Source organism: Ambystoma mexicanum, chromosome 12, assembly GCF_040938575.1.
Source record: "Ambystoma mexicanum isolate Mex_15411 chromosome 12, UKY_AmexF1_1, whole genome shotgun sequence".
Classification (NCBI taxonomy): domain Eukaryota; kingdom Metazoa; phylum Chordata; class Amphibia; order Caudata; family Ambystomatidae; genus Ambystoma; species Ambystoma mexicanum.
The window spans coordinates 671671450-671699017 of NC_090936.1; the positions used below are offsets into that span (position 1 = coordinate 671671450).

At 45.1% G+C, this 27568-nt stretch overlaps 1 protein-coding gene across 1 annotated transcript in view; it reads right to left on the reverse strand.

Moving 5' to 3' along the window:
* LRRK2 (leucine rich repeat kinase 2) overlaps positions 1-27568 on the reverse strand; it is a 2398611-nt gene that overhangs the window by 1558209 nt on the left and 812834 nt on the right. The window contains exon 20 of the mRNA XM_069629211.1: positions 16152-16328. Coding sequence (XP_069485312.1) covers positions 16152-16328 — 177 coding nt within the window. The remainder of the gene's footprint in view (positions 1-16151; positions 16329-27568) is intronic.

The following is a 27568-nucleotide window of genomic DNA, read 5'->3' on the forward strand; positions in this document are numbered from 1 at the left end:
CTGCACTCCACTTTCAATTGCTGTGGAGCCCACTGACACATTTCAGTAGTGAGAGCTCTGTTCCACCACTGACAACATGCGTGGCAGATTGGGCAATCATGTTTTTGTGCGTTGAAAAGTGCGATTTTCAGGGGCTTTGGCACGCGCGAGGGTTTTGCGGCCATTTTGCTGTTTCTGGCCCCACCATAGCAGAGTGATGCAGCATAGCAGAGCAAAAGTGGGTCAATACATCCCACAGTTGTTTGAAGTATGAAAAATCTACGGTATTCCTCCCTTCTCCCCAAGGAGGAGCCACCCCTTTGAGGCCAGGGAGGTGAGCCTGCTCAGCAAGACCCCTAGGGGTCTGGGCAAGTGCGAACTCACTGAGATTGACTTCCCCTCTTGGGCACAATGACTCATGTTCCTGTGAGGTACTCCCTGTATCATTCACTATCAGCCTACATGGGACTGCATACTGGGAAGAAGAATGCACCATCTGTATATGTGTCAGCAGGCAATGCTGAAGCAAAACTAACGAAGAATGTTAAAGATGTCTCTGTAAAAGTCTTGCACTTAACTGAGAAGAGGATTACCAAAGTGAGACGCCGGGAGGCCGGCGAGGAAGGCAACAGGGAAACTGCTGCCCGAGAGAGAAGAGATGTCCAGTAACTGGTAGTGGCATGACCATGCGCGAATCATGGTGGGAAGAGTGCCCGCACAACTACTCAGACCATCACTGCTGGGAGTGAGAGGAGCTCCTTGTCTGCGTCCATAGCAGGCAGCAGCCCAAAGTGAAACAGAAAATGGGACAATGATGAAAGCAGAGAGAGAAGAAACCACATATTGAGAAGAACACCCAAGCGAGTGCCGACCCCTGCAAGGTTCCCATAATCACTTGCAAAAGGTGTTTACAACAAAAAACGAGCAACTCTGTGAGGGAAATAACGTGCATGAAAAGTAACTCGTCCTAGTCCCAAAAAGGACTACAGGTATTTAACTGGCAATGTGAAGAGCTAGTAGAGCAAATATCAAATAACGCCAAACGGGTAATAGAGAGAAACTGGAGACAACTACCATGGGAGGAAGGTACACAGTCCCAAAAGCCAAGAGAGGAACTGCAGAAAGCATGAACCAAAGCGGTGTCTCAAGAAATATGGTAGATTATTGTCAAGAGTGTATGAGAATAGAAGAGACAGCACTAAAGAAACTTCCCAGGACAGAGACATACCAGGAAATCAAGTTCCACATAATACAGCCAAAGGTGAATTGAGAGATTATAAACCGAGAGACAAGAGTGTGAGAAAGTATGTAAAAACTATGTGTACATCATATCTTTACAGAAAGGACACAACCCAAGAGTGTTGTTCAAGAATTAAAAGAGCTCATGTAGGAGATTACCAGGGTTTACTGAAGATTATAAAGAGGAAACATGTGAAACAGACTTTTCAACCATCCCAAGAGAATAAGGATCTTCTCTAGGATGACTCCAAGTTGTTTATCTTCGTGGTAGAGTCAGGTAGAGTTAGGTTTGGACCGAGGACATATTTACTTTGGAATTTCCGGATGACTGACGGGTCCCCTTACTTTTTTTTTTAGATAGGTGGGGTGACCCCTTTAGCCATAGGGAAAGTTAGGCCTTATTTTCTTTTTGTTATTACCTGTGTGTAATTGCGTTGCGATTTTTATAAGGAAGATGCTACTTGTTGTGTTAAACCGTAGAGTGGTGATCAGTAAGGCGAAAGGCACGTCTGTCTTCTGGCCAAAGACAATCAGTTCAGTTCACTCAGTTTGCCTGTGAATTGATCTTTTGGAAGGCACTTTCTAAAATATTTGCTGTAGCAATAGTCCATTTAATATTTTCACCAGACATCAGCCTATTCCCCAATACCGATTCTTCGGCACCTGCAAAATCTGTGCACAAGCTGTTCAGGTAAGGTGCTCTTTCCTCTCTCAGTTCAGGGTATTTTAACAGGAGGTGCCTTGGGGTTTCAATTTGGTTTGGCTGGGTGCATAGTCTGCATTCTTTATTGTTTGTCTGTAGCCTCATTTCTAGAATTTCACGGGCGGGGAGCAGATTCAAACGTGCCCTCATGTACGTCTTCCTTAACTGTTTGTTAGGGAATTTGATGCAGTAGGCCAGCAGCATTTTCAATCTGTTAAAATTAAGAGACAGATGCTGTGCATGTTTGTTGGCATTGGGCTTAATCGATGGTGTCAATCCAATCTTGGCCTTCCATTTTATACTCGACTCTTAATGGGTTAGTTAAGTCGTCTTCAGTACATGCAATCTCGGACAGCTTTGCCTTTAGCTCATCTACCCAGATGTTTAGAATGGTCAAATGCCAATTCGCCATTTCCGTCGCAATGATCTTACATATTGGAAGGGTGTCCGGTAGAAGTCTGTTCCTAAATAACTGCATTGAGCTTTGCTCTACTGTTGCTTTCAGGGATAACAGACACATGTCTCTCCTTATAGTCGCTATCGAGACAGATTTTGGCAGGCCCAAGACTGATTTGTATAAGTACCCTTCGAGTTTATGCCAGATTGAGAGCGGCATATTCAGAGTCGCGCCCATTCCGTAGGACAGAGTTGGCACAACTTTTCCTTTATAGAACTGAATCACTGGCACTAGTGAGAATTTGCCATATTTTCTGTCAATTGTCCTCATTTGTGCTGCAAGGTTCTTTGCCTTTTCCCCATATTGTTTCTTGCATTTTTGATTCTTTCACGGAGTGATCAATAAAAACTTCCAGATATTTAAAATGCAGAACGACTTCGATGTTCACCTTGTCCAGAGACCATTTTTCGTTATGCTTGTTTTTTGAGCGACGCTTTCTGGGCATCATTATCTTTGTTTTTGATTTGTTTATTTTCAGGTTGTTTAGTTCCATGTAGTGAGCCAAGTTGGTGCTGCAGGCCAATTTGGGTCTGATCCAGCAGGATCATATTGTCTCTGTATAGTATATGCGACACGTTGACATTTCCCAGCTTGGGAGGAAAGGATCTCATAGATAATTCAGCTTCTTTGTAATCACCCAAAAAAGCGATGAATATCGCTGGCGCTAGTGGACACCCCTGCTTTTCCCCACATTCAGATGGAATTTCTTTTGATAGCAAGCCTTGGCGGTTTAAACGTACTCTTAGTTTGGTGTTCGTATGGAGAGCCATCACTGGATCAAGCACTTCTCTCCGGCAATTGCATTTTTTCAGTTTAGTCCACAGGATTTTTCTGTCCACTTTATCGAAGGCCTGTGAAAGATCTACGAATGCCAGAAAGACTGTTGGAGCACCTTGCTTGACCTTAGATTTTATTAGATTTAACAGTAAGATATTGACTATGGTACTTCCGATTTTTAAGAATCCCATTTTAAATGTGTCGTTGGCCGGTGAAGTTTTGGCCCAGATCCGGAAGTGATCTAGAAGCAGGGTTGCGAACATTTTTCCTATGATGTCAAGTAGCGCAATCGGACGATAATTGTCCAGATCTTCCCTATTACCTCGCTTGAATATGGGTACAACCAATGAGCGAGTCCATGAAATCGGAATTGATCTTGTTAGTCGATATTGGTCAAAAAGAATACTGATGAAGTTCGTCCATTCCTCCAGATTCTGTTTGAGGTCAATGTTGGTTAGGTCGTTGGGACCCGGAGCTCTTGAGGTTTTAAGTTTTTTTAATAACGTTCTTTATGTCGTCTTTTGGGGCTAAATTGATTCATGGGGTCGCTAACTCAGTTTGAGGGGCTGGTTTGTGATCAGGCGGGTCCGTGTATAGATTTTCAAAGAATTTAACCCATGCCTCTTCAGTGACTGAATGGATGAGTTGATTATCCAAGGGTTTCTCTAGCTTTTTGATGAGGGCTCAGAAGTCACTTGTTTTTTTGGTACTGAGCGTCCGGAGCATTGACTCCGCGTCATTTTGGTGCATCGTGTGTCTATGCAATCGAAGCCATGATTTGTAGTTTTTTACTTCAATTTGCCATGTTCTCCACGCCATTCCGGTGTTGACTGTCATGGCTTGTCTTTTCAGTTGTCTCACCAGTCTTCTTTTTTCAACCAGAGTTCTGTCATAGTCATGGAGGTTCTTGCGGCCGGATGGTTTTCCTCCCTTTGGCGTCACCCTGTACTGCAGTTGAAACGGTAGGTAGTCTGGGCATTCCTTGTTTTTTTCGTGGTCAGCATTTTTTAGTGTACAACTTCTGTATTTGTCAGTGATACTTTTGATGTTAGCGGCTGTCAGGCGTAGCCGGGTTTGTTGATTGTTTGCCTCTACCGATTGGTTGTATCTTTTACCCAATGGGTGGGCCGATTTCCACGCTATTGCGAGAAGGTTGTGGTCGCTCTCTATGGTTCTAGTGACTGAAAAGGATTCTATGTATGTTAGTAGGCTGTGAGATACAAAGAAGTAATCAAGAGTTGCGCTGGAATTGCCTCTTTCCCATGTTGGGATAGTAGCCTCCCATGATTTCAACAATGCCAGGTTGTGTAGATTTCTAGAGTTCGTTAGAACCATCCATGATATTCCTCTTTCTTCCACCGAACTTTGTGTGGTCTTCGCGTTTATTTTGTCCCCACTAGTGTGGCAGTTTGCATTCAAATCTCCACATATAATTATCTGTGTCATAGGTTGTTCCACAGAGAGGTCATCAATCACATTTGCTAGTTGTTTGCAGAAATTAGCTGTAGAGGTTTTTTGGGGGTTCCAGCATACGTTTATGATGGCTAGCTGTGACGTTAGGCCGCCTCTTAGACCAAGATCTTGTTGGGTCCATGAAGTTAGCACTGCTAGGATGCCATATGCCTCTCTTATTTGTTTAGTGATCTTAATTCCAGAACCCAGCCGTATTGCCACTAGGAGACCTCATGACGGCCGCCCAAACAGGCCTTTTGACGCCGGAGAAAATTCAATCTCAAAGCTGTCCAAAGAAGGTTTTTCCATTAACCCGGTTTCTTGGAGGCATAATATGTCAAAAGCCCCCAGGTCCTGGTTGTTTGGGTTAGTTAGGTGGCCACAGCCTCTCGTGTTCCACGAGGCCATTGTCAAACAAGTTTGCACAGGGACTTCTTGCGAGTAGTTCGAGAATGACCATTCTGCAGTCGGATCGAGTAGTGATTGCTATCTGCCCTGGTCAGGGTTTAGCGCCGCTTTCAGCCATTTGCATGGGCCTATGGGGGTCCTTGTTTCAATGTTGTCAGAAGATTTTACTCCCCCCTGCAAGGATTTTTTAAATTCTTTCTCCGATCTTGTTTGTTCCCTGTGTATAGTCCTACTCTGAATACGTTCTTGGGCCCTTCATATGTCGCTGCGGTTGTAGATTTTGTCAGACCTCTGTGCACTGAGTCTTTTTTTTTCCACTGTCGTATTTGTATATACTCCTTATGTTCTCCCTTCTTTCAGCCAGTTGGCCATGTGGTCCTTGCTGGTAATCATAGTCTTGGGAGTACTGTCTTGCACCTTGTCTTTTTCGATTGTAAAGGTCTTGGGTTTTTGATATGTATTGGCGTTTTTGATCCCCACTGGCAGCCTGTTTAAAATTTCTTAAATCTTCTATTGCCATTTGAATTTAAGTCAAAATAAAACCAGATTACTTCAGATCTTTATACGCCTCTACCGAGACTCCTTTGAGAGCCTTAGCTTTGATGTGCAGGTAGGCTTTTGCCTTTTAATCTCTATGATATGGCTCAATCAAGGCAAAATCGTCCGTTCTCAAGTACGGTAGGGCCTCTATTTCAATTAGTGTTTTTAGAACGGTTTTCCTGTTTAAGATCATGTAGTTACTTCTGCAGGATGCTTGCTCTAATTTGAACACTCAAGTTTCCTTTGAGGATTTGTCTGGATTAGATGGTCGATCCGGTCTTTGGGTGTTTGTTGTTCATCTGATTGTGGACGAGGTCGTCTTTTCGGCGAAGTAGGCCCACACCTGGGCACTGTCCCTGGCTGAGGGGGATCTGATTCTTGAGTCCTGCCACTCTGAGCACGTTCTTGGTGATTCACTGCCAGTTAATGTTGATCCGTTTTATCCAAAAGGAGTCTGGCGATTTGACTCCATAGGCGGTGCCGGATCCTTCTGTGTTCCTTCACTGCTTGCTACTGAGGCGATTGTTGGGCTTCTTCGAACTTGCACTTTATCCGGTGATATATCTGAGTCCAAGTGCTGTGATAGATCAATTAGTGCACTCGATGCAAGGAATTCCTCCGCAGTTCTTGGAGATTTCACCGCGAGCTGATGAACTTGTGCCACTGTCGATGATTTCTGTTTGGGAGTCTCTGGTATTGAGATCAGTTCAGTTATGCTCTCCCCCCCTGTTGTGCCCTGAGGACTGTTTGTTTATATGAGCTTCGCTACCGGAACCTGCCAGCCGAAGGCCTACACTCTGCTTTTTGTTGAGCACTGATGCAAATAATTTTTTTTATGAGGACTGGAGACCTTTGTGGCTACTGGATTAGCCTCTCGAAGTTCTATCATAGTGGATTTGTTGAAGATTGCGGCAAATCCTCCTTGTGCTTTATCGGCACAGGTCTGGGTTGCTTTTTAAATCCCTTGTTCTGGGTCTTACTCGTGAAGTTAGATTCCGTCAGTTTTGACTCCAAACTGGCTCATGTGGCTTCATGTTCGTCATTTTTTACCTCTACGGCTGTTATGTATCCCTCGATGAAAGTGAATTTTGATTGAATCGTAGACAGAATCGTCATGTTGTCTTTTGTTGATTCATTTATGGCTTCATAAAGTTTGCCAAATGGAGCGAAAGCAATTGTAATTGCTGACATGATTGTCATGTCTGTTTTTTTGTTTGGGGAAGCTTTATGTGTTTCAGCAGCGAGTTCGCTGTGTCTTCTGTTTTTGACAGGTGTGTGTTGTGGTTCGCAACAGTGAGGAGGATGATAGTAAGCCGCTGATGTTTCAGGTGTCACGCTCCCCAGGAGCGATGCCGATGATTTTGGAAATTCAGACTGGATTCCGCTGCCACTTATGTTCAAAGTTGCCACATCTATGATCAAATTTGATGGCTTACCACCTCTCTCTGGGTATTGAAGATGTATTTTAGCCCAAGGTTGGGCACTCATTGAGGCCATTAAGCGGGCTTCCTGGTCACGCTGCTGATGAGTTGCATCACTTGAAAAACTGGCAGGTTGGTTATTGGGCCCTAAACTGGGCTTTATGTGTTCTTGCGTTGCCTGTTGGTCACGTTGCCAATGGATTGAGACGTTTAACTCGCTAGTGGCTTGGTTATTCGGCCCTTGAGTGGTCTCTGTGTGTGCTAGAGTTACCAGTTGGTCAGGCCTCTGAGTTTGCGCTTGATTTTAATTGTGTAGCTGGTGGATCGACATTCTGGCATAGTTTTTACGAACTTGATAGGGCATCCGTTAGCAGGGAGCTTGACGTGTTGGACAGTGGAGGCAAAGTGGCTGAGGAATCATGTAGTTGCTTTTGTATGGTGTCCGTTTTCCTGGATTTGTTTGCTGGTAAGGTACCATCCAAGACCTCCAATATTTCTGCGTCTGAGAGTTCCAAGTCTGAGTGTAATTTACACTTGCCTTGTTGTTTCTTGAAAAAGTTGAACAGAGCGTTTGAGATCAGAGGATTGGGCAGGGTGCGTGTCCCAGCCTCGGCTTTCTGGTTTGCTGTCGGGTTACTTTTCTTCATGTCTTTAGTAGATGCGTTTTTTTCTTTTTTTTTTGCCAATAGGGAGTTCTCTAGATGTTGGTCTTTCTGTCCCTTTTACTCCTTGGGTCTTTCCATTGTGTTTTTAATTGTATATTATTTTTTTCCAGAGTTAATGAAGAAGCCCTTTTTTTAGTTGTAGGGACTTCTGCTGCAGTTCCTGACATATCCATCTGTGCAGGATCACTGTTTGACTCATCGTCGGCAGGGAGGATCACCAATTCCAAGCTTGGGCTTCCTTGGCTGGGGGAGCTAAAGGACACGCTCACCAGATCACTTGTTGATTGGGTTGGGATGGTCAAGTCACTGCTTGTGTCTCGCATAGCCACGGCGTTTCTTTCAGCATGTATTTCAGATGTTGCAAGAATGTGAACCTTGCCAGACACACCTGGTCGAGTTTCACAGTGGGCAGAGTCTTTTGCAGAGTCTTTTGCAGAGGGCACTTTACGGGGAGCGGTGTCCATTTGCTGGGAGCACAGTTGGCTGCTGGCTCTTATCTCTGGGGGAGATGCAGGCACTGTCAAATTAGCGGGACTGCCAAGAGTATGCTCCATGATGACGTCCTGGGAATTGCTGACTGGCTGCTTAGCGCCTCTCCCCTGCTGGCAATCCATTCCAACCATGCAAACACAGTCTGTGCTGAAGGGAGGGGCCAGAGAAAGGGCCAGCCCAACCCACCCTTCGGTGGGCTTGGCTCGCAAACCTCTCGCCAGAGCGGGACTCCGGCCCGTGTTGGCACAAACCCCGGGATCAGCGGTCGCTGGGGAAACAGACGATGTAGCTATAGCAGCGGCGGCCATGCTGGCCGAGTCGGCCCCAGTGACAGGTGAGACATGTAGAGTTCGAACATTATGAGCATTGTCCGGTCTATTTAATACATAGGCAGGGACACTGAAGTGTATGCCTAAGGGCGAGGGCGAAGTCTCTGTAGAGGCACCAGAGCTCTTACCTCGCATAGGCAACAACTTTCTTTCCGACTGGGGGAGAGCCTTCGAATTGCTCAGGAGGCATCGTATCGGCTCAGACCCGACTCCGCTCTGGTCCGGCAAGCAGGGTAGGCCAACCCCCTGCATCCGCCTGCATGACAGCTGAACTCTGGGCGCCTTATATAGGCCTTATCTATATAATTTAATTTAAAAAACTAACATGTCCTTAAAGTGTCCGACTCCTCCTTTCGACCTGCAACAGAAGGCAGTGGGGCCCAGCGGTTAACAACTTCCTCCTAGGTACCACTACCTCAGGTGGCTTTGTCAGGGTCGTTGTGAAAGTTCTCTATGTTTTTCACGACGACTCCTCCATTGACAGCTGCAGCTTTAATGGACTTTGATGCAAGACAGGGTTTTGGGCAACTATAGGCTTGTAACAAAGTCTTACTAGTTTGGGTGGTGGTTGGAAAAAGAAAGTTTATGGGGTTGGCACAACCGCTGAGAGGGTTCTACCTGATAAGTGCAAAAGAAAACACTCAAAGCCGAAAAGAGCTATAAAATATAGAATAATAGGAGAGGAATGTCCATTTAACACTGCAGCTGTTGAAGGGGTATGTGAGGGGTCAGAAATGCGAGAGACACAAAGTAACTGTTGGAGCTTATCTACTTCCTTCCGGTACACTCCTACATTTCAGCTTCTGGTTCTGAGCATCGTAGGTGATATTGACCTATGCCAATGATTGTAGCTACATATAACACTGTTAATGTGACTTTACAGCAGAAGCGTCCTTCTCAACCTACCCACACATACATTTCTCAAAGTTTGCCATTCATTCGAAATGAAAAAGGTGGTGAGATAAACGCCAAGATTTCCCTATCCTAACGAGGATGTTCCTTAAACTGAAAAAAACGTACCTAGTGTCCAAAAGTAAACAAGGCATGCATCATCTGAAATCAATCAGACAAATACCAGTACACTCATGTGGGGAAAACAATGCCTCAATGAATTTTCAAGGACAAAATTAATGCACAATTAATGAAGTATCAGCAAAGGTACAGTACATTTATTCAATGGTCTCAGAATACAAAATTTTATCAAAAGGAATCACTCATTCAAGTCATAAAATGTGCCAGGGCTCCCTTCCCCAAGCTTAATTTACATCCTTTAAGGGTTCCCTTCCCCCAATTTATCACACTTCTGGTCTCCCTCAGTTGGGCTCTGACCTTTTACTGATGTCGAAGACTTTCGAATGTGCAAGGCTTTTACTATAGACCTCCGCAGGACCACTTTGACTTTCCCTTGAGCTCACAATCTTATTATTTGCCCCATGTCGCTTGATCTGGGTAGTTCCGAATCATAAGCACAAAAGTTTAACATTCACTTTTTACTTTTCCTCTTTTCCCCTGGGTTAATTTGGGTCCTTTTGCTTTTTAGAGTTCATTCACTTTATCGCTTCATACCAAAAACATTTTGCCTTTCACAGAGACGTTTGACTGGGCTACTTCCTTTCGCCAGACCACTCCACTACTCTGTTTCGCTGGTTTCACAGTTATTGGTGATTTAAAGTTCACCATAGGTCTGCCTTCGTTCGGGTCTCATCCACAAGCGTGCAGCCTTCAAATAAGTGATATACTGGTGCAACTTCAATCTTACCTTAACACACACCCCTTAACACACCGTCGCTCGCCAACTCACTGGCTGTGTGTAGTCCTTTCTTGCCTTTGCCATTTAAATTCACAAGTCAAGGTTAATACGAGAGGTTTGGCCATGCCTCCCCAACTCTGCTGTTCACCCGGGAGGGTTGCTGGTGCCCTTGAAAGACAATGCAGTCTTCTTGTCTGGGATTTGGCCTACTTCATGCATCTTTCACAGCTCTTTGGAGGCAACAACCTCTTGCAGAACTCCTGGGTTTCTCTACCCTTTGCTCTTGTCCCTCTGTCTGTCGCTCAGCTCCAGTAAGTTTGCCTTCGCCCTGGAAGTTCTGCTCTCTATCGTGTTCCACCTTGCTCAGTTTCTCTCTACATTCCCATCGCCCTCTTCCTCAACCCAGCGTTTGTGTTGAAAAGAGAGGACAGGGGGGTTGTGACATTGGAGAATCCTATAAAATAGGATGTGTCATGGGTACTGGAAAGGGGGGAATTGTCACAATCTATGCCCCTGACCCCCTCAGGTATAACAGCCCCCTGGCAGCAGTGGGGCTAAAGCCCTTCACATGGGCCCCAAAGGCCTTAAAACTCCATCAGAAACATACATGGTGTCAGTCCTGGCGCCTTTGGTGCCAGGCTCATTATCAGGAATAAAGCAATACCAGTTTTGGACCTTAATCCAACATGGAGGCCTATTACACAGCTCAGTATTAGAACCAAGCCATGTGGTCTAGTGTTTTGGGTGTGGCTGGGCCTGGAACTACCTGGCCTGGAACTACTTAACCTCGGCTATTTAAACCACACCCAACCAGCAGAACACACTTCGCGTTATTCTGCACTCCTGCAGCGTAACGCTCACCGTGACCAGCTCCTGATCATCTGCATCTCTGGTGGCCCGATCCTGAAGCCATAGATCCGGATTCCATTAATAACCTGGAAGAACAAGAACAGCATTTGCGAGCAAGAACCCTTACCTGTGAAGTAAACGCCCTTGAATCCATCCTGCGCTTCGCTTACCTCGCCCATCTCCGGAGTTTGCCGCAACCTGCAAAGGTAAAGAAACAAGTACGGCATTAATAACAATTGGTGGGGAAAAAACTACAAAGACAATTTGGTGTGCTCCAAAAAGTTGTTTTTAGTTTTACATTTTTCTGTTTGCGCTCTGTAATACATTCATACAGGATATTTTTTTAGAATTTTTCACAATTCTTGACAATCTGTAAAGCAGTCTTGCTGTCCTTGTAATGTCTTGTTTAACTTAACTAGATTCTGTATTGTATTCATAAACAATGATTTTCACAAATTATTCACAGAATCTTGCAATCCTCAAAAAACCATTTCTGGCAGTATATTTGTAAATAACAATTCTTACCTGGGCAAGCAGTGAGTCCTGGCAGCACCCTGCACTTCTCTTGCCTCGCCCATCTCAGAGTTTCACCGCAACCTGCAAGGGAGAAGGAACAAGGTCAGCATTAACAAAGCACTTACCTGGGCAAGCAGCGCTTTGATCGCTCATCACACCAGAACATCACCCCAACCTGTACAAAGAAGAGAACACAGGTTAGCAACTAACACCAATAAACAGCGCAGCGCTCCGCGCATTAATAACTCACTGTGGTCTTTGCCATCGGCGCAGCAACTCCAAGATCGCAACCATCCCTGTGAAAACAAAAAGCGACATTGTTAGGGGACAGCGTAGCGGAGCAAAACGCTGATAAGACAGAGAAAACAGAGGGAAAGAAAGACAGAATAAAGACGAAAAAGACATTATAACTCACCTCGAAGACAGCAAGCAGAGTCAGTCTCACAGCTGGTATGGACCCGACATAAGGGCACACGGACCAGTGAAGCAACTAGTCCACGGAACGCCTGCCCCAACCACGCGCCCCTGCAAAGAAATGCAGGACGGAAAGTTCAATACACAAAAACCTAAGGTGAGCAATAGCTCCAAGGGAGGGGATTTGGACCAGAGGGAGGTGGGAGTCCACCCATCACAGAACCAGTATCTTAACCCTCCATTCAACTGTTATAGGCGCTACCCAACGTCTGGACATAACCAAGCAGAGAGGGGTTCAGGATAGCGCTTAGACCTCCATCCAGTATCGTGTGGCGCCCCGTGGATACCAGGTGAGCATAACAGGAATACCATCACACCATCGGTTGCCTCACCCCCACTCCCTGAAGACCCCTCACCGCAGTAATCCTCCCGCACTGGTCCACCCCCAGGATCTGGATCCAAAGGCGATGGCTGTGCCCTGGCCACGAGAGGGAGATCCCCGGGGACTAGTAGGTGAGACACCCTTTAGTTTCTCACACAGCCTTCTATCCACATACCTATCCCTCAGGGCACAGGCAAGGGGTTCTATAGCAATGGCAAATAAAGACAATGGGTACCCCCGTTGTGTACCCCTGGCTATTTTAAAGGGGACCAACTTTATACCATCTGTGCAGACAATGGTGGTAACCAAGTTTTGAACCATACCCATTTTATCTAGGGTTAAAAACGAATAGTCCCAGTCTAGTGTGAACGCGTTTAGCATCTCTAATTAAAACAGAAAATGTCTGAAAAACAGGTGCTATAGTGTGTAGTATCGCAAAGAACCTACAGTGGTTTTGTTGATTGTATATAAATCAGGGTACTAGGTTTTGAAACCATCATTAATCGTCCCAAGTCTGTTATTTGTTTGCCATTTGTGTGCCTTAAAATAGTTATTGGCTTGCTTCAGGATCTATGCCAGTATCCTACCCGGCTTCTCAGATTTACCGAAGGCTATATCTGTGGGTAAGCTGGGAGGCATGTTTCCGCTGTAAAGTCACATTAACACTGTTGTATGTTCCAACAATAATAGGCATAGGTCAATATCAGCTAAGATACTCAGAACCAGAAGGTGAAATTTTGGAGGGTATGCGAAGGAAGTCGATATGCTCCAACAGTTATGGTTGAGTTAAGGTGTCTGTTATGGAATCTCTTCCAGTAGACTAAGCAGCATAATCAGGTTGGGGTAGGGCTTCTCCATATCCAATGGAGAATGAAGTACTGCACGTCTGTTGGTGTGGTGAAGAAATGCACCTTGTTCTGAAATAGTATTTTCAGCTATGCTCAGAAAAACATTTGGTATTGAAGTTTTTCTTCCTTGTGTTGGCCGCGACTTCAGCAAATGTGTTCCATAATTCTTTGTGCTGAAATCTCGAAACCGTTGCATCTGGGCACTTCCATATTTAATTTCTGAAAGTTATCTAGCAGCTATTAGCATGAGGTCTGTGAGGGGTCGGAGTAAGAAGACACCAAAACACGTAGTGTTTTTACCAATAATGCTTTTATTCAAATAATAAAAGGGGTGGAAAAAAGTTCTCACCATCCCCAATTCTATGAGGGGTTTCCCTGCCTCAACAAAACCAAGTTTCAATGTGAAAGTCCTGTCACTCACAACAACCTCACAAACAATGTTTCATAGTGTTGCATAAGATTCTCTTACTTGTTGTCTGCTTATCAGTAAGGAAAATGGTGCCTTTCTGGTTAAGTGGTCAAGAGCCCGGCAGGGTGAGCGCAGGGAACACGAGCCCGGCAGGGTGAGCGCAGGGAACACGAGCCCGGCAGGGTGAGCGCAGGGAACACGAGCCCGGCAGGGTGAGCGCAGGGAACACGAGCCCGGCAGGGTGAGCGCAGGGAACACGAGCCCGGCAGGGTGAGCGCAGGGAACACGAGCCCGGCAGGGTGAGCGCAGGGAACACGAGCCCGGCAGGGTGAGCGCAGGGAACACGAGCCCGGCAGGGTGAGCGCAGGGAACACGAGCCCGGCAGGGTGAGCGCAGGGAACACGAGCCCGGCAGGGTGAGCGCAGGGAACACGAGCCCGGCAGGGTGAGCGCAGGGAACACGAGCCCGGCAGGGTGAGCGCAGGGAACACGAGCCCGGCAGGGTGAGCGCAGGGAACACGAGCCCGGCAGGGTGAGCGCAGGGAACACGAGCCCGGCAGGGTGAGCGCAGGGAACACGAGCCCGGCAGGGTGAGCGCAGGGAACAAGAGCCCGGCAGGGTGAGCGCAGGGAACAAGAGCCCGGCAGGGTGAGCGCAGGGAACAAGAGCCCGGCAGGGTGAGCGCAGGGAACAAGAGCCCGGCAGGGTGAGCGCCAAGACCCTGGTAGACTGGGGCTGGGGAACAAGTGCCCGGCAGGCTGAAGCTGGGGAACAAGAGCCCGGCAGGCTGAGGCTGGGGAACAAGAGCCCGGCAGGCTGAGGCTGGGGAACAAGAGCCCGGCAGGCTGAGGCTGGGGAACAAGAGCCCGGCAGGCTGAGGCTGGGGAACAAGAGCCCGGCAAGCTGAGACTGAGGCTGGGAAACAAGAGCCCGGCAAGCTGAGACTGAGGCTGGGAAACAAGAGCCCGGCAAGCTGAGACTGAGGCTGGGAAACAAGAGCCCGGCAAGCTGAGACTGGGGCTGGGGAACAAGAGCCCGGCAAGCTGAGACTGGGGCTGGGGAACAAGAGCCCGGCAAGCTGAGACTGGGGCTGGGGAACAAGAGCCCGGCAAGCTGAGACTGGGGCTGGGGAACAAGAGCCCGGCAAGCTGGGGCTGGGGAACAAGAGCCCGGCAAGCTGGGGTTGGGGAACAAGAGCCCGGCAAGCTGGGGTTGGGGAACAAGAGCCCGGCAAGCTGGGGCTGGGGAAAAAGAGCCACACAGGCTGGGGCTGGGGAAAAAGAGCCACACAGGCTGGGGCTGGGGAAAATGAGCCACGCAGGCTGGGGAACAAGAGCCCTGCAGGCTGGGGCTGGGGAACAAGAGCTCTGCAAATTGGGATTGGTAGCGACTATGAACACGACTGGAATAACTTGGGAACAGTTGGATCATTTCATGGGGACTTCTGTTTTTTAAGACAATTCCTCTGAAAGAAAATCTTTTGGAAGAGTAGAACTAAATTGCATCGCAGTCATGACACAGACAAAACATAGGTCTTTACTAAACAGACACTGTTGCAAATGTTTAGGTCCAAACCTTTTAAACATGGCCATGTTACCCTGCTAGTGACATGATGTTTAAGGTTGACATCCTCCTTAGAATAAAAGAAATAAAAAGAGGACATCCAAAGTCGAAGTATGGCATGGCCAATCAGTTGGTTCTAGACGGCAGAAAGTAAGCGGCCACATTGTCTATATGTTTGCCTGTTTGGGCCAATAAGACAGTTACTCACAGTGCCATTTCCTGTTCTGCTGTCTGCTCAGGCAGGTGGTAAGGAGCCAATCGATTTTCTTTTCCACCCATCCAGCTATATGTGTCCAGTGAACATAGATTCCTGGGCAGAGTGATCTCCCCGGTGCAAAGAGGAAGGGAGGTTGGAGACAGGCATGTGGCCTCCCTACAGGGTGTTGGCATTGTTGGATGCCTCATGGAGGCAATGCTTCATGCACACAGTGCAGGTCTCAGGAATACTAATGGATATCCACCAGAAAATGACAACCAAATCACAGCAAAAGGCTGGTCTTATTCATGGCATCTTTGATCCTCTCGCAGCTAGTTCAGCACCACCACTTTGGCATTTTTCCAATGACCGACAGGAGGACCGAAATTGTGTGGAATGTTCCTAGATGGAAATGTCACCCACTGTCTGCCAGCTTTGCAAGATGGGGGCTACCAACCGTAGGTAGGGCCCACCACCAGCTGAAGTCACTGCTCATTATAGCCAGCCTTTCTGTCATAGCCAGTATGTACTGCTCACTGGTAGACAAGCCAATCCACTGACTTGATATTCTGACCATCTGCATGATAAGGGCCTACACCTCAAGCTTGCACCCCAAACGCACAAACACAATTGAGTTACCCAATGACATGACTGAAGAAGAAAAATCAGCACTAATCGTAACTCGGTAGGAAAACACAAAGTTATATAATCTGCTGAAACACATTGCATTTAATTTGAATATTGTCAATGTGCTTTCTATTACCTTCTGTATCTTCTTCTTCGTACCAGCTAGTATCCATGGAGGTGTCCGGCAGGAAAGGATAATCATCAGCTACATTGGAGCAGTTCATGGCACCAATAGAATCGGAATCATCCACTACACTTTCTTCACATTTCCTCTGATATCGTAACACCATTCTTGCCAACACAGGACCCGAATCTGAAATTTCCAGAGAATGAAAGCATGTAGTATTTGCATACTATTTGTTTTTATTACACAAGCTCGTCAAGGCATTCCAAAAGATCCAATCAAAAACATGAAAGAATTGAGAATTTGAATAATTCTAAAACATGTTATTAGATATGATGAAAAGCTCAATAAAATATAAAGGTGAAAAGCCTGGCAAAACAGGCATTGGTGCAATCATTCTCTAAGTGTTTTTATCTCTCACAGAGCATTTTATTCCACAGAAAGTAAAATACAGATATAATAAAAATGATTTCCACATTATCCTATCACAGACTTCATATAATGCCAATGACGGAAAATCAAAGTGGGAGGCATACAAGGCTGTATTTCACTCGACATAACATTATGTCAATGGAATGCAGAGATGTGTGCAGGAAGCATTTTCAAAATGTTCCACAACGTAGGTCTACTCCAAAAGCTGACACTACAATTACCAGCACACATACAATGTCGGGTCTAACCCCTTAAATGGCACATCTTATGTAAGAGGTTAGATGTAAATTACCATAATTGGATGACTGAACTCCATCTTTTGCACATGGTTCCAACTGATTCTGTTTATGCGCCAACATTCCTCTACATAATCACTCTCCAAACGAACATCTTTCACACCTTCAACATTCTCAACACCCTCACATTATTCCCCATTTCCCGGATTATTGTCCATACAAAATTCAGCCTTGCAAATGCCAATCCTTGCCTTGCCCCCATACCCACACTACTCTACACTTACTTCCACATACTTGGGTAACATTTCGCCATCCTCCAATTTGACAAGACTCCCCAAAGATTCTAACCCTTGTGGGGGTCTTTCACAGCGAAAACTTTGTTAAAGAAACGTTATGGCTACAAGTAAAACCAACCCCCCCTAGAAATTCGCCAGTTATGGTAAGCTAAGCAACCATAACTGGCGTCACCACCGTGCACTGCTAAGACTGACACCCAAGACATCAAAGATGACATTACAAATGTCATTGATCCCACCACATATTAAATTAATTTTGATAAGTTGCTACAAGGGGTTGTGTTAATAATGTTGGTAACAAGATGAAAGGGGTGATTGGGAGACTTATGAACTACTTAATGTAACTGCATTCTGAGTGCAGTATACTTCAGAGTGCAAAGCACATCAAACGATATGGGTCCCTGCACAGCAACCTACAGGAATATTGCTTTTCAACAATTGATGAGTTATCATGTCTGTCTATGGAACCTGTGCGAAGTATGGGTACTTTTTGCTAGTTAACAGTAAATTAAAAGCAGGATCGAGGAATGTATGTGTACACACAAGAAAACAACATAGGACGCTAAATTAAAAAAAAAGTAGTAATCTATGCATTTATTCATCATGCAAAATACACAAACAAATCTAGTCACAGCACAAAGCAATAAGGCAAATCACCACACTGGATTATCGAGGCACTAAACACACAATAGCAAAATAAATAGCCAGAGAGTTATATGTTCCTCTGGTCAGCATATCTAGACAGAGTGGCAATTAAAGCAGCCCTACAGGATGGATTCCGAGCTCCCGTGACTGAAGTGCAGTGTAACTAGAACACCCTCATCCTCCACAAAAAAAACAAAAATGAGGGCAACGATGATCTCTGCAAGGATTGATATAGCCCAGACAATCCAGTATCTCACACATCAGGCATTCCAAAGGAGAGTTGCCAAGAAATCCTTCCCAAGCTGTGCTACAAGGGGCAAGGGCAAGAACTGTCCCCTAAGATGTTGATTGGACAGGAATTCAATGGCTCAGAGTCTTCCAGCGTGGCATTCATTATGATTGACTGGTATATGGTGGTGGGGAACCACCACCCAAATTTGAGGACCAAGCTCTGAGAACAAAAGAAAACATGTCAGTCTAATCAACACATCTTACACTTCTACAAATCCCTAGCAATGGTGCTAGACTAATTTAGGATACGTGACCCCATTATCCATGCACCACAGTAACACCACCAACTCTGTGAGACTACCCTTTCTTTCACCTCCTGACACAGGACTAGAAGTAGCTGTGTTAGAAGTGGCAAAGTCTCGGGAGGATAGCTCAGGGACAAGGTGCTCGCCTTGGAAGCAAGACGACACGGAGCACCACAGGTTCGATCCCCGAGTCCACGCTTAGAAACCTCTGGGTAGTAAGCACGTTATAAAAACCCTATCCTTTCATATCATCCCAAGTGTCTCCAGCTGTGCATTCCAAGCTAAACCATCATCAAATGCTGCTTTTAAAGTCCCATTATTACATAATTAAATCTTTAGGTTTATAGTCAAAATGTCGACAAAAAAATGTCGACATGCAAAAAAGTCGAAAAGAAAATGTCGAAAACAATAATGTCGACATCCTATACATAGAATGGAAGAAGTCAATTTATCGAAAAAAAAATGTCGACAAAAAAAATGGTCGATTATCATAGACAATAACCAGAAATAATCATTGGGGGGGGTCCCCCCCCCAACCCCCCAACCTCACCCTCCATCACGAACCATCCCAGCACCCCCTCCCCTTCCCTTCGTCCGTAATCACCCACTTGTCTGTGACACTGGATAAAGATAGGTTACGAAATGGTTAACACGCTAGATGACATTCCTGAGTAAAGCACCTTGTTTTTGATAGCAGGAAACGGGTAACGGCTGTGAAAAAACCGTCATTACCTGACAGAACATCTCTTGAGAGGTTACTTCGGGCAATTGACAGCATTTTTTTCGTACTTTTTTCTAGCGAAAAGGTAAGACGCACTACCATTATGAAAAATTACGTCTACAATAAAGGAAATAGTATACAGTACCTCAAAAAAATTATTTTTACGTGTCGTTTCAGGTGATAAAATGGAAAACAAAATAGAATTTATAGAAAGCCAAAAAGGAAGTAAGCAGCTGGTATGGAATGGATACATATTCTGTAAAGAACTTCAGCGAAAAGAGAGAATATACTGGCGCTGCACAGAATATACAAAAAATAAATGTTCAGCCCGCGCAGTAACAGTGGGAACAGATGTAAAGGGAAACGCTGAACACAATCATATGCCTGATCAAACAAATATAATCATCAGGAAAACATTAACGGAACTTAAAAGAAAAGCAGTAGAACATGAGGGGGAAACTAGTGGATCGGTACTCAGGGAAGTTTGTGGCCAATTACCAACGCATGTAACAGCGCAATTACCAGCTGAAAAGTTGATGCAACGCACTATGAACCGAGCAAAACATACCAATGAAAACCTACCCCCTCCACCTACATCCTTTGAACATATACGTATTCCGGATATTTTTAAGATTACAGCGAGAGGAGAACATTTTTATTGTGGCGAAATGGGAATAAACAATGAAAAAATCTTGGTGTTCGCTACCTCTGAAAACTTTCGCCATCTAAGTCAAAGCAAATATTGGCAAAGTGACGCCACGTTTAAAGTATGCCCCCACCCGTTTTTTCAATTTTATACTGTCCATGGAACAATCAATGACAAAACATTACCACTGATTTACTTTTTGATGCCAAAAAAAACAGAGGACGCTTACAAAATCGTATACAATAAAATTAAGGAAACTACACCAGATTCACAACCAGAGACAATAATCATGGATTTTGAAACAGCACAAATCAAGGGTTTTTCATGCGTGTACAAAGACACTACAATAAAGGGTTGTTTTTTTCATTTCACTCAAAGTGTTTGGAGAAAAATACAGAAATTAGGTTTGTCAGCAAAATATACGGAGGACAGTTACTTTCAGATTAACGTAAAAAAACTTTTTGCATTGGCTTTTGTACCGGAGAATCATGTTATTAATTATTACGAACATTTAATTGACAGTGAATACTATAAAAATCATGAGAATGAATTAACAAATTTACTAGACTACTTCGAAAATACATGGATAGGCCAGTTAACACGGAGTGGCAACAGACGCCGACCAAAATACACAATTGAGTTATGGAACTGCTACCGCAACACCATGGAGAACAAACCCCGAACAAATAACGCATTAGAAGGCTGGCATAGCCGCATAAGTAAAAATTTCAATACCCAAAATCCAAGTTTGTGGCATTTCTTGCGAGACTTAAAGTTAGAAGAACAACACCAAGAAATGAGAATTTCGCAAACAATTTCTTTGGCAAATCAGGCACCGAAAACCAAAAAATACAGAGACTATGATAGTAAATTAGTGCAATTAGTACAAGCATTCACAGTAGAGAACAAGGACATTTACTTAGATTCCATAGCTTTTAACTTAAAATGCTAAAAAGAGTACTTACGTTGCATTAACCGTGAAAAAGTACCATTTTCTTGTTGAAATCCACAGCTTCAGTAAAAAAAGGTATCCAAACTCACCGAAAAGTGTCCAAAATCCATATTACTCGAAAGTCCAATAATCAGTTCCGGGTAATCTCGCTACTCCATGAAAATAAAAACTTCCAAAAAAGCCATATCCGAAAAAAAAAATCCACCATCCGTACGACAAAATCCTTGAAATCCACATAGACCCGGTCCGTCAGATGAAAAACCATGAAAAAAATGATGAAATGCCCAAAAAAAAAACAAATCCATGGAGCGAAGGGACGAGGAGGCGACCGCGGTAAAAACAAGTCGAAAGTGAGCTTTAAAAATGGCGCTCACGTTTACGTTGTGCTACGTACCTTACGTAGAAAGTCAAAACAATTATAAGTTAATAATTATAGACATACATTTTTAGCTCTCAAGCGCCATCTACTGGTTCTTTATTATATAACAAGTTAAAATGAATTACACAAAGGTGTTGTATTTAATTATATATTTATTAAAGTAAAAGTATTGTTAATTTTATTTATTTATTATGTTGTACAGTTACGTTTACTTACACATACTACTTTCAATTTAATAAACATACTGATATATCAAACTTACCATCAACAACGTATTTGTGTGTATATATATAGAGAATGTATTTATGCTTTTATTAAATGTCGACAAAATAATGTCGAAAATGTATTGTGTCGACATTTTTGTATGTCGACATTATACATTTTCGACATTATTTTGTCGACATTTTGACTGTCGACATTATTGATGTCGACATTATGACTGCACACCAAATCTTTACATGAGAGTTTGCCTTGTGTGGCAATTCGGTCATAGGGGAACAGCTCACACCTTGTGCATATGAACATTCCCGACAGCCCCTCTACACCTTTGTAAGGACAGCCCTTAAAATCTGGATGAAAGAAGCATGGCTGCTCTTGCCCTGGCTCCATCATTTAGCTGTGGCACACATATGGGAATCCCTGGAGACTCTTAGCTAGCAAGATGCCAGAGACTGCAAACTCGAGATTGCAGTCTTATTACAAAGTCCATCATATCCACCCTGACAAAAAACCCTGTTTGTCACTGCCAACAGACTGATTTTTACCATCTTGTAGCCATCACACCGCTGTCCCCTTTTTCTAGGCCAATGTGCTGCACATTTTTTGAGGACTCCACACTCCACCTTCCAGCTTTTCTAGTTCTCGTTTCATTGTGAAGCCCCCTGCAGTGTTGCAGAATCACTCTGAGACTGAAGGCTTGGTCCTGCATCAAAACGTGGCGAGTTGTGGCTGTTGGTTGGGGGTCATTTTAAATGTTGTGAAAAGATTTTGGGGGCTTGTGTGAGACAGCACTGTAGACCTCTGGGCAAAATGGAAAGGGATTCTCGTGGCAGCAGTGGAGTGACTTGATCAGTGTTGTGGGAGGAGTTCCAGGCCACTGAGCACCTCTGCCACACCGATCATGTCACTCCACTGCTCTCAAGGAAGCCAACATCAGCATCAGACAGAGCCGTATGCACCGGAGCCCGCAGGGTGAGGCTGGTATAGTGCTCCAGCAGCTCCCACATTATCTTGTTCAGCTCCTGCAGGAAGAAACCAGCTTTCCTCTATATCAAGAACAATGGCAGTGGTGCCACGCTCCACTGACCATCGGTGGGAAATGGATATGGGAGCTTGAAGTTGAAAGACCTCTCGGGTAAGGTGCGCTGTAACAGCACTGCTGAGTCAAGGTAAGAGATCTGTTCAACATCTTTTGCATGTGACTGCATATTATTCACTGTGTACATATGCTTAAAGTAGCATTTAGCCCCATAACAAACAGGTGAGTGCCACAAAAAATGTTGTCAGCTGTCACAGTCTCTATCGTATGCATGTTCATTGCATTCAAAGTATGGCAGAGCCCTCACCTGTGCACCTGTGCACAGTAGCCCTATGGCCAAGGCTGGCAACCTTCAGGTCTTCAGATGTGTAGGATTATGGCCTCCATGATCCTTTACGTTAATTTATCAAACATTACAGGAAAAACAATGCATTTTTGGCACAAAAATGCTTACAACATTCTTTAAATAGATTTACAGAGCGGAGGACCAGTGTCCTTAACAACGGGTGAGATGATGTGGATATAAGGGTTCCATGTAATAATGTCGCCACAAAAATCTCGCCATGCAAAAATATCGCCAAAAAATTGACGTTTTTTGTGGCGACATTATTGCATGCGGCATGCGGGGGACACCCCGCAACCCCCAAACCTTTTTTTCCCCCCACTGTCCCCATATATATGGTCACCCATATAATATCGCTACAACCGTTTCCCAGCTATATTATATACGGCGACCATATATATGGGGATAATATTACCTGATACCGATATAAAACCAGATGATGGAGGGGAGTAGAAACATGAACCAGAGACGAGGACACTAGAGTATGAAATAGGAACGGAATAGTGGAAAAGTGTTAAATTTAGGATGATGGGGTGATGGAGAAGTGTTGTACCTTCCACATGCCACCTGGGAGGAGACTTTAAGCAGGGTTTCAATAAGGGGTGCATAAGATTCTTCACGTATGTGAGGGGTCAGTAATGCTAGGTGGACAACTGCTTATAGATTTCTCAAAATAAGCCATTTTTATTAAATAAATTATATAAAGAAAATACCCTGCTTGCCCTACTCTACTGAGGAATTCCCTACCTAGTCTAAATACTAAGGAAACATGCTCTAGCATGGGAAAACTAACCCTGACCTTAAACAACAAAAGTACAAAGGAAATGCTATGGCAACACAATATAAAACAACTTTAATACAATGTCTAAACGGCCTTCTCCTGTTCTGGGTGAGATCCCTTCAAAGTCAACTTCAAATGTTCAACAAAAGGAAATAAAGGTTTTGAACCAGCTCTTGAAAAGTTCGAAGTCAAAACAAAAGTTCATCAAACAAAAATCCAATGAAAACAGTTATTTGTTCCTGGATGAAAAGATCCCCTTCCAATTTCCAGAAAAGAAATAGCCCCAATGGTAATCCTGGTTACAATAGCAAATAGTCTCTTCAAGATAAATAGCAACAGTTCAAAAGACAGCGTAACCGTTCCCAAAAGTAAATAATACAACTTTACACTTGGTATATTTGTCAGGATGCTTTCTCTGGGCTGCTGCTTCTCTTAGAAACCACAATGCTACTGTTGGTACTATGAGGATCGTCACCTTTGTCCAACAGTACGTTACTGCTTCCAACCACTTCAATGTATCATCTGCTGATAGCTTAATATACCACCACAGTTCAAGTAATACTACCACGACTTAGTACTGTTGGATTATTAGGTAGGTTTTGACTAGACACTTCAACCTCTCCAGGTAGGCAAGGCACTCTTCCTTTTAATATGACTTCTTTAAAAGAGGCAGTCTCTTTGCCTCTTCCATGTCTTGCTACCACGAGAACAACCTGCTTCTACGCACAAGACTCCCTCCTCTCTAGCTTCAGCAGTCTTTAGCACAGGTAGAATGCAGGCTGTATTCTACTGCGGTATGATCTTCACAATCATTTGTTTCTCCTTCCCCAGCTTCACTCCCACCTTTTTTCCAGTTATCAACCCAAGTAATTACACAGAAGCTCACGTGCCACTCTCTCAGCTTCAAGTATCAATGATGTACTTGTTTCTCAGGCCACTTAACCGTTAACAACTTCAGAGGGTACTTGGATGGCTCTTTAACTCTTGGCAAGACTGGTTTCACTACAGGAAGTGTTCGCTTCTTGACTTGGGTAATGCTTGTTCCTCACCTCCATAGTTTAGTCTCCTTACTTCATTGGAATAGAATAAATGTCACTTCTGAGTATCAGTCACAAGTGAAAACAAGGCTAGGCACATGCAACCTCTCTTTCAAGTAGATTTTAAGTTTAAAGTTTAATAAAGAATTGTATTCCTATGCAACTGTAAAGGAAGAGGTTTGGACTTCCTTTGGGGATTACAATTAGGCACACACGACCTCTAGAATTTTCACTCTGTGTTTTATAACTCGTATATAGACAAAAGTATTTGGTAATGGTTTAAGGAGTGTTCACTTTGTTAATCTGGGACATGCAACTACTCCATCATACAGCAACAGTCTTTAGAAACATCAACAATTGGTTTCAAGAGTTAACTTCTCAATCTTCAACCTTATGCGCAATTCCATTGTTAATACATATTCAGATAAAATGAACACCTTTCACTCGCATTAAACAATATGCACGTTGCTTAGGAGCTGGCTACAGTTACTGGCAAGGCTCACGCAGTGTACTTGAATGCTGCGCTTCACTTACTGGCTTCAGCGACACTGGCTTTGCAGGTTGCACTGCTTCCCAGACTTCCACTACCTCTTCTACTGCTTCTGGCTTGTTGAGGACCCACACCAGTCTCCAGCATGGTTCACTCCAGTCCAGCCACTGGCTAAGAGAGTTCCTTTTCCTCCCGAGACCCTCTGCTTGCCTCCTGATTCTGCCCTTAGTCTCCTGCACTTCCACGGCTCTGCCATCGCTGCAATTGGGCTGTCATGTGGAAAGCTCAGCCTCCTGCACGTCTTCCGCTCCACAGCCGCTGCACTTCAGGATTTGGGAGAACAGAACTCGCAGTTGAAAGCTGTCTCCACAGTCCGGCCTCCCTTCTGCGCTCCCACTTCCTCGTGATTTGCCACCCCTGTGCTTCTCCTCTACTACTGCTACTATGGTCATCCTTTCAGTTCTCGTTCCAGATCCTACTACCACTCCTTTTCTGCTGGGGCCTTTTATGCCGCACAGGTGCATTATGTTCCAGGTGTGGGCCATTGGCCTTAATTGCCTGATCACTGCAATTGCTACCAGGCTTCATTGCCAGACTACTACATCTGCATGCCTCTTCAGCCTTCTTCCTCATCTCAGTACCTCTCTGATTCTGGGACCTGTAGTTCCTTCTAATAAAGTTAGGTTTTAAAACTTCTACTTTATTTAGAAGGGTAGATTTAATGTCAGCCTTCCATATGGCCTCTTGGTACATGTGGATTCAATGTTTTTAGCTCTATACTTTCCTTGTTCAGGATAGGGGTACCAGCCAGAGACCTTCGAATGAGCGGACCACTATCTCTTGTACCAGGTTCGTTCACAAAACACCTCTGTATCTTCATTTTCTTAATGTTGCCACTGCAACCTTCAGCCCAACACAGTCCGGCCCACTATCAGGTTCTTCCAACTCACCAGCTGTGCTGAACTCGTTGGCGTTTCTTTTGCTGCTGGAGTCCAGGACACTACCACAATGGAAACCGCATCTCCCCGCCCGGGCTATCAGTGCAGGAGGGCTCCATGTACCACTGACATCTGTCACCATTTGCCAGCTGCGACTTGCGGTCTTATGTTTTCTTGGTCGGAGGCTTTGCGGCCCTGGATTGAAAAGGGCAAGGGCAACTCCCTCATTGACGTCTTTTCAGGTCTCGCGGCCTTTCTCCTCCGTTTGAACTGCCGTCTTAGAAAGTAATAGTTACTCACCATAGTGACTAACGTACTCCAAGTCCTTAGTCCCCTTTCCACCATACTGCATGGGCGATTACAACTGAATGTAGCCCCAGGATGGAGAGGAGACCTTCATTAAGCAAACAAGTTCCTTAGAACCGCCTGTCTTAAAGCTGCGTCAGATTTAGAGCCGGCGTCCAAACAGTAGTGCTTACAGAAAGCTGAAGGGATGTCCCAGGTGGCAGCCCTGCTGATGAATTACCACGGGTCCTGCTGCTGGAATGCAACTGCCGTGGCCTTGGCTCTGACAGTGTGGGCATGTATGTTAGCTGGAAGTGGTTTGTGCTGCCCCTCATGGGCCTCCTTGATCCCCAAAACCATCCATCTTGCTATAGAGGCCTTGGATGCCTGATAACCGTGCCTTGACGGTGACAAACAAAATGTCCGACTTGGGAAGCCCTTAGTCGTGTCAAGATAGATTTTCAGAGCGCGTCTGACATCCAGACAGTGCAGGACCCTCTGAGCATCGTTCTTGGGGTCGGCAAAAAAAGTAGGCAAGACTATCTCCTTATTCAAATGGAAAGCGGTGGCTAACTTAGGTAGGAATGCGGTGTGTCCCCTCAGGACCACCTTATCCCTGTGAAAAGTTGTATAGGGTTCTGAAGCCACCAACGCCTGGATCTCACCGACTCTGAAAGCAGAGGTGAGACCCACCAAAAGAGCTGTTTTAATGGCGACCAGCCTGATGTCCACAGATGCCATTGGCTCAAATGGTTTGTGCACCAAGGCGCCCAACACTACATTGAGGTCCCACACGGTGTGTGGTTTCTTGATCAGAGGCAAGAGCCTGGTGAGGCCCATCAAATGTTGCTTGACCACCGGGTTGGAAGAGGAGAAAACCCCCTCTGAATTTCTGTAGGCCCCTATGGCCGCCAGATAGGTGCAGCATGCATCCACCTGCATGCCTGAATGGGCAAGGGTTTCCGAGAAGGAGAGCACGTTATCCAACGTGGTCCTTAGAGTCGGCCCAGTGACAGAACCTAGACCATTTACTATTGTACTGGCTCCTAGTAGCCTTGCTCCTAGCACCCTGAATGATATCTAAGTTAGCCTGTAAGAGGCTCAGGTGTTTCATCATGACCTGCTCAGGAGCCACGCTGCAAGGGCTAACTTCTGTGGGGTGGGGTGGATGACCCCGCCCCCCTGTTGCACCAAGAGATGAGCTGGGCCCAGTGACAGGTGAATCGGAGGCCTGTCCGAGAGGCTGAGAAGCTCCAAGAATCATTGTCTTGCGGGCCACCACAGAGCTATCAGAATGTTGCTGAGGTGACAATTCCTTTATCTTGCAGATCATCCTATGGATCGGAAGTGTAGGTGGGAAGGCATATGCTGCCATGCCATTCAACTGAATCTGAAAGGCGTCGCCCACGGAGTCTGGGCCCTGCCCCTGCCGGATGCAAACTGCTGGCACTTCC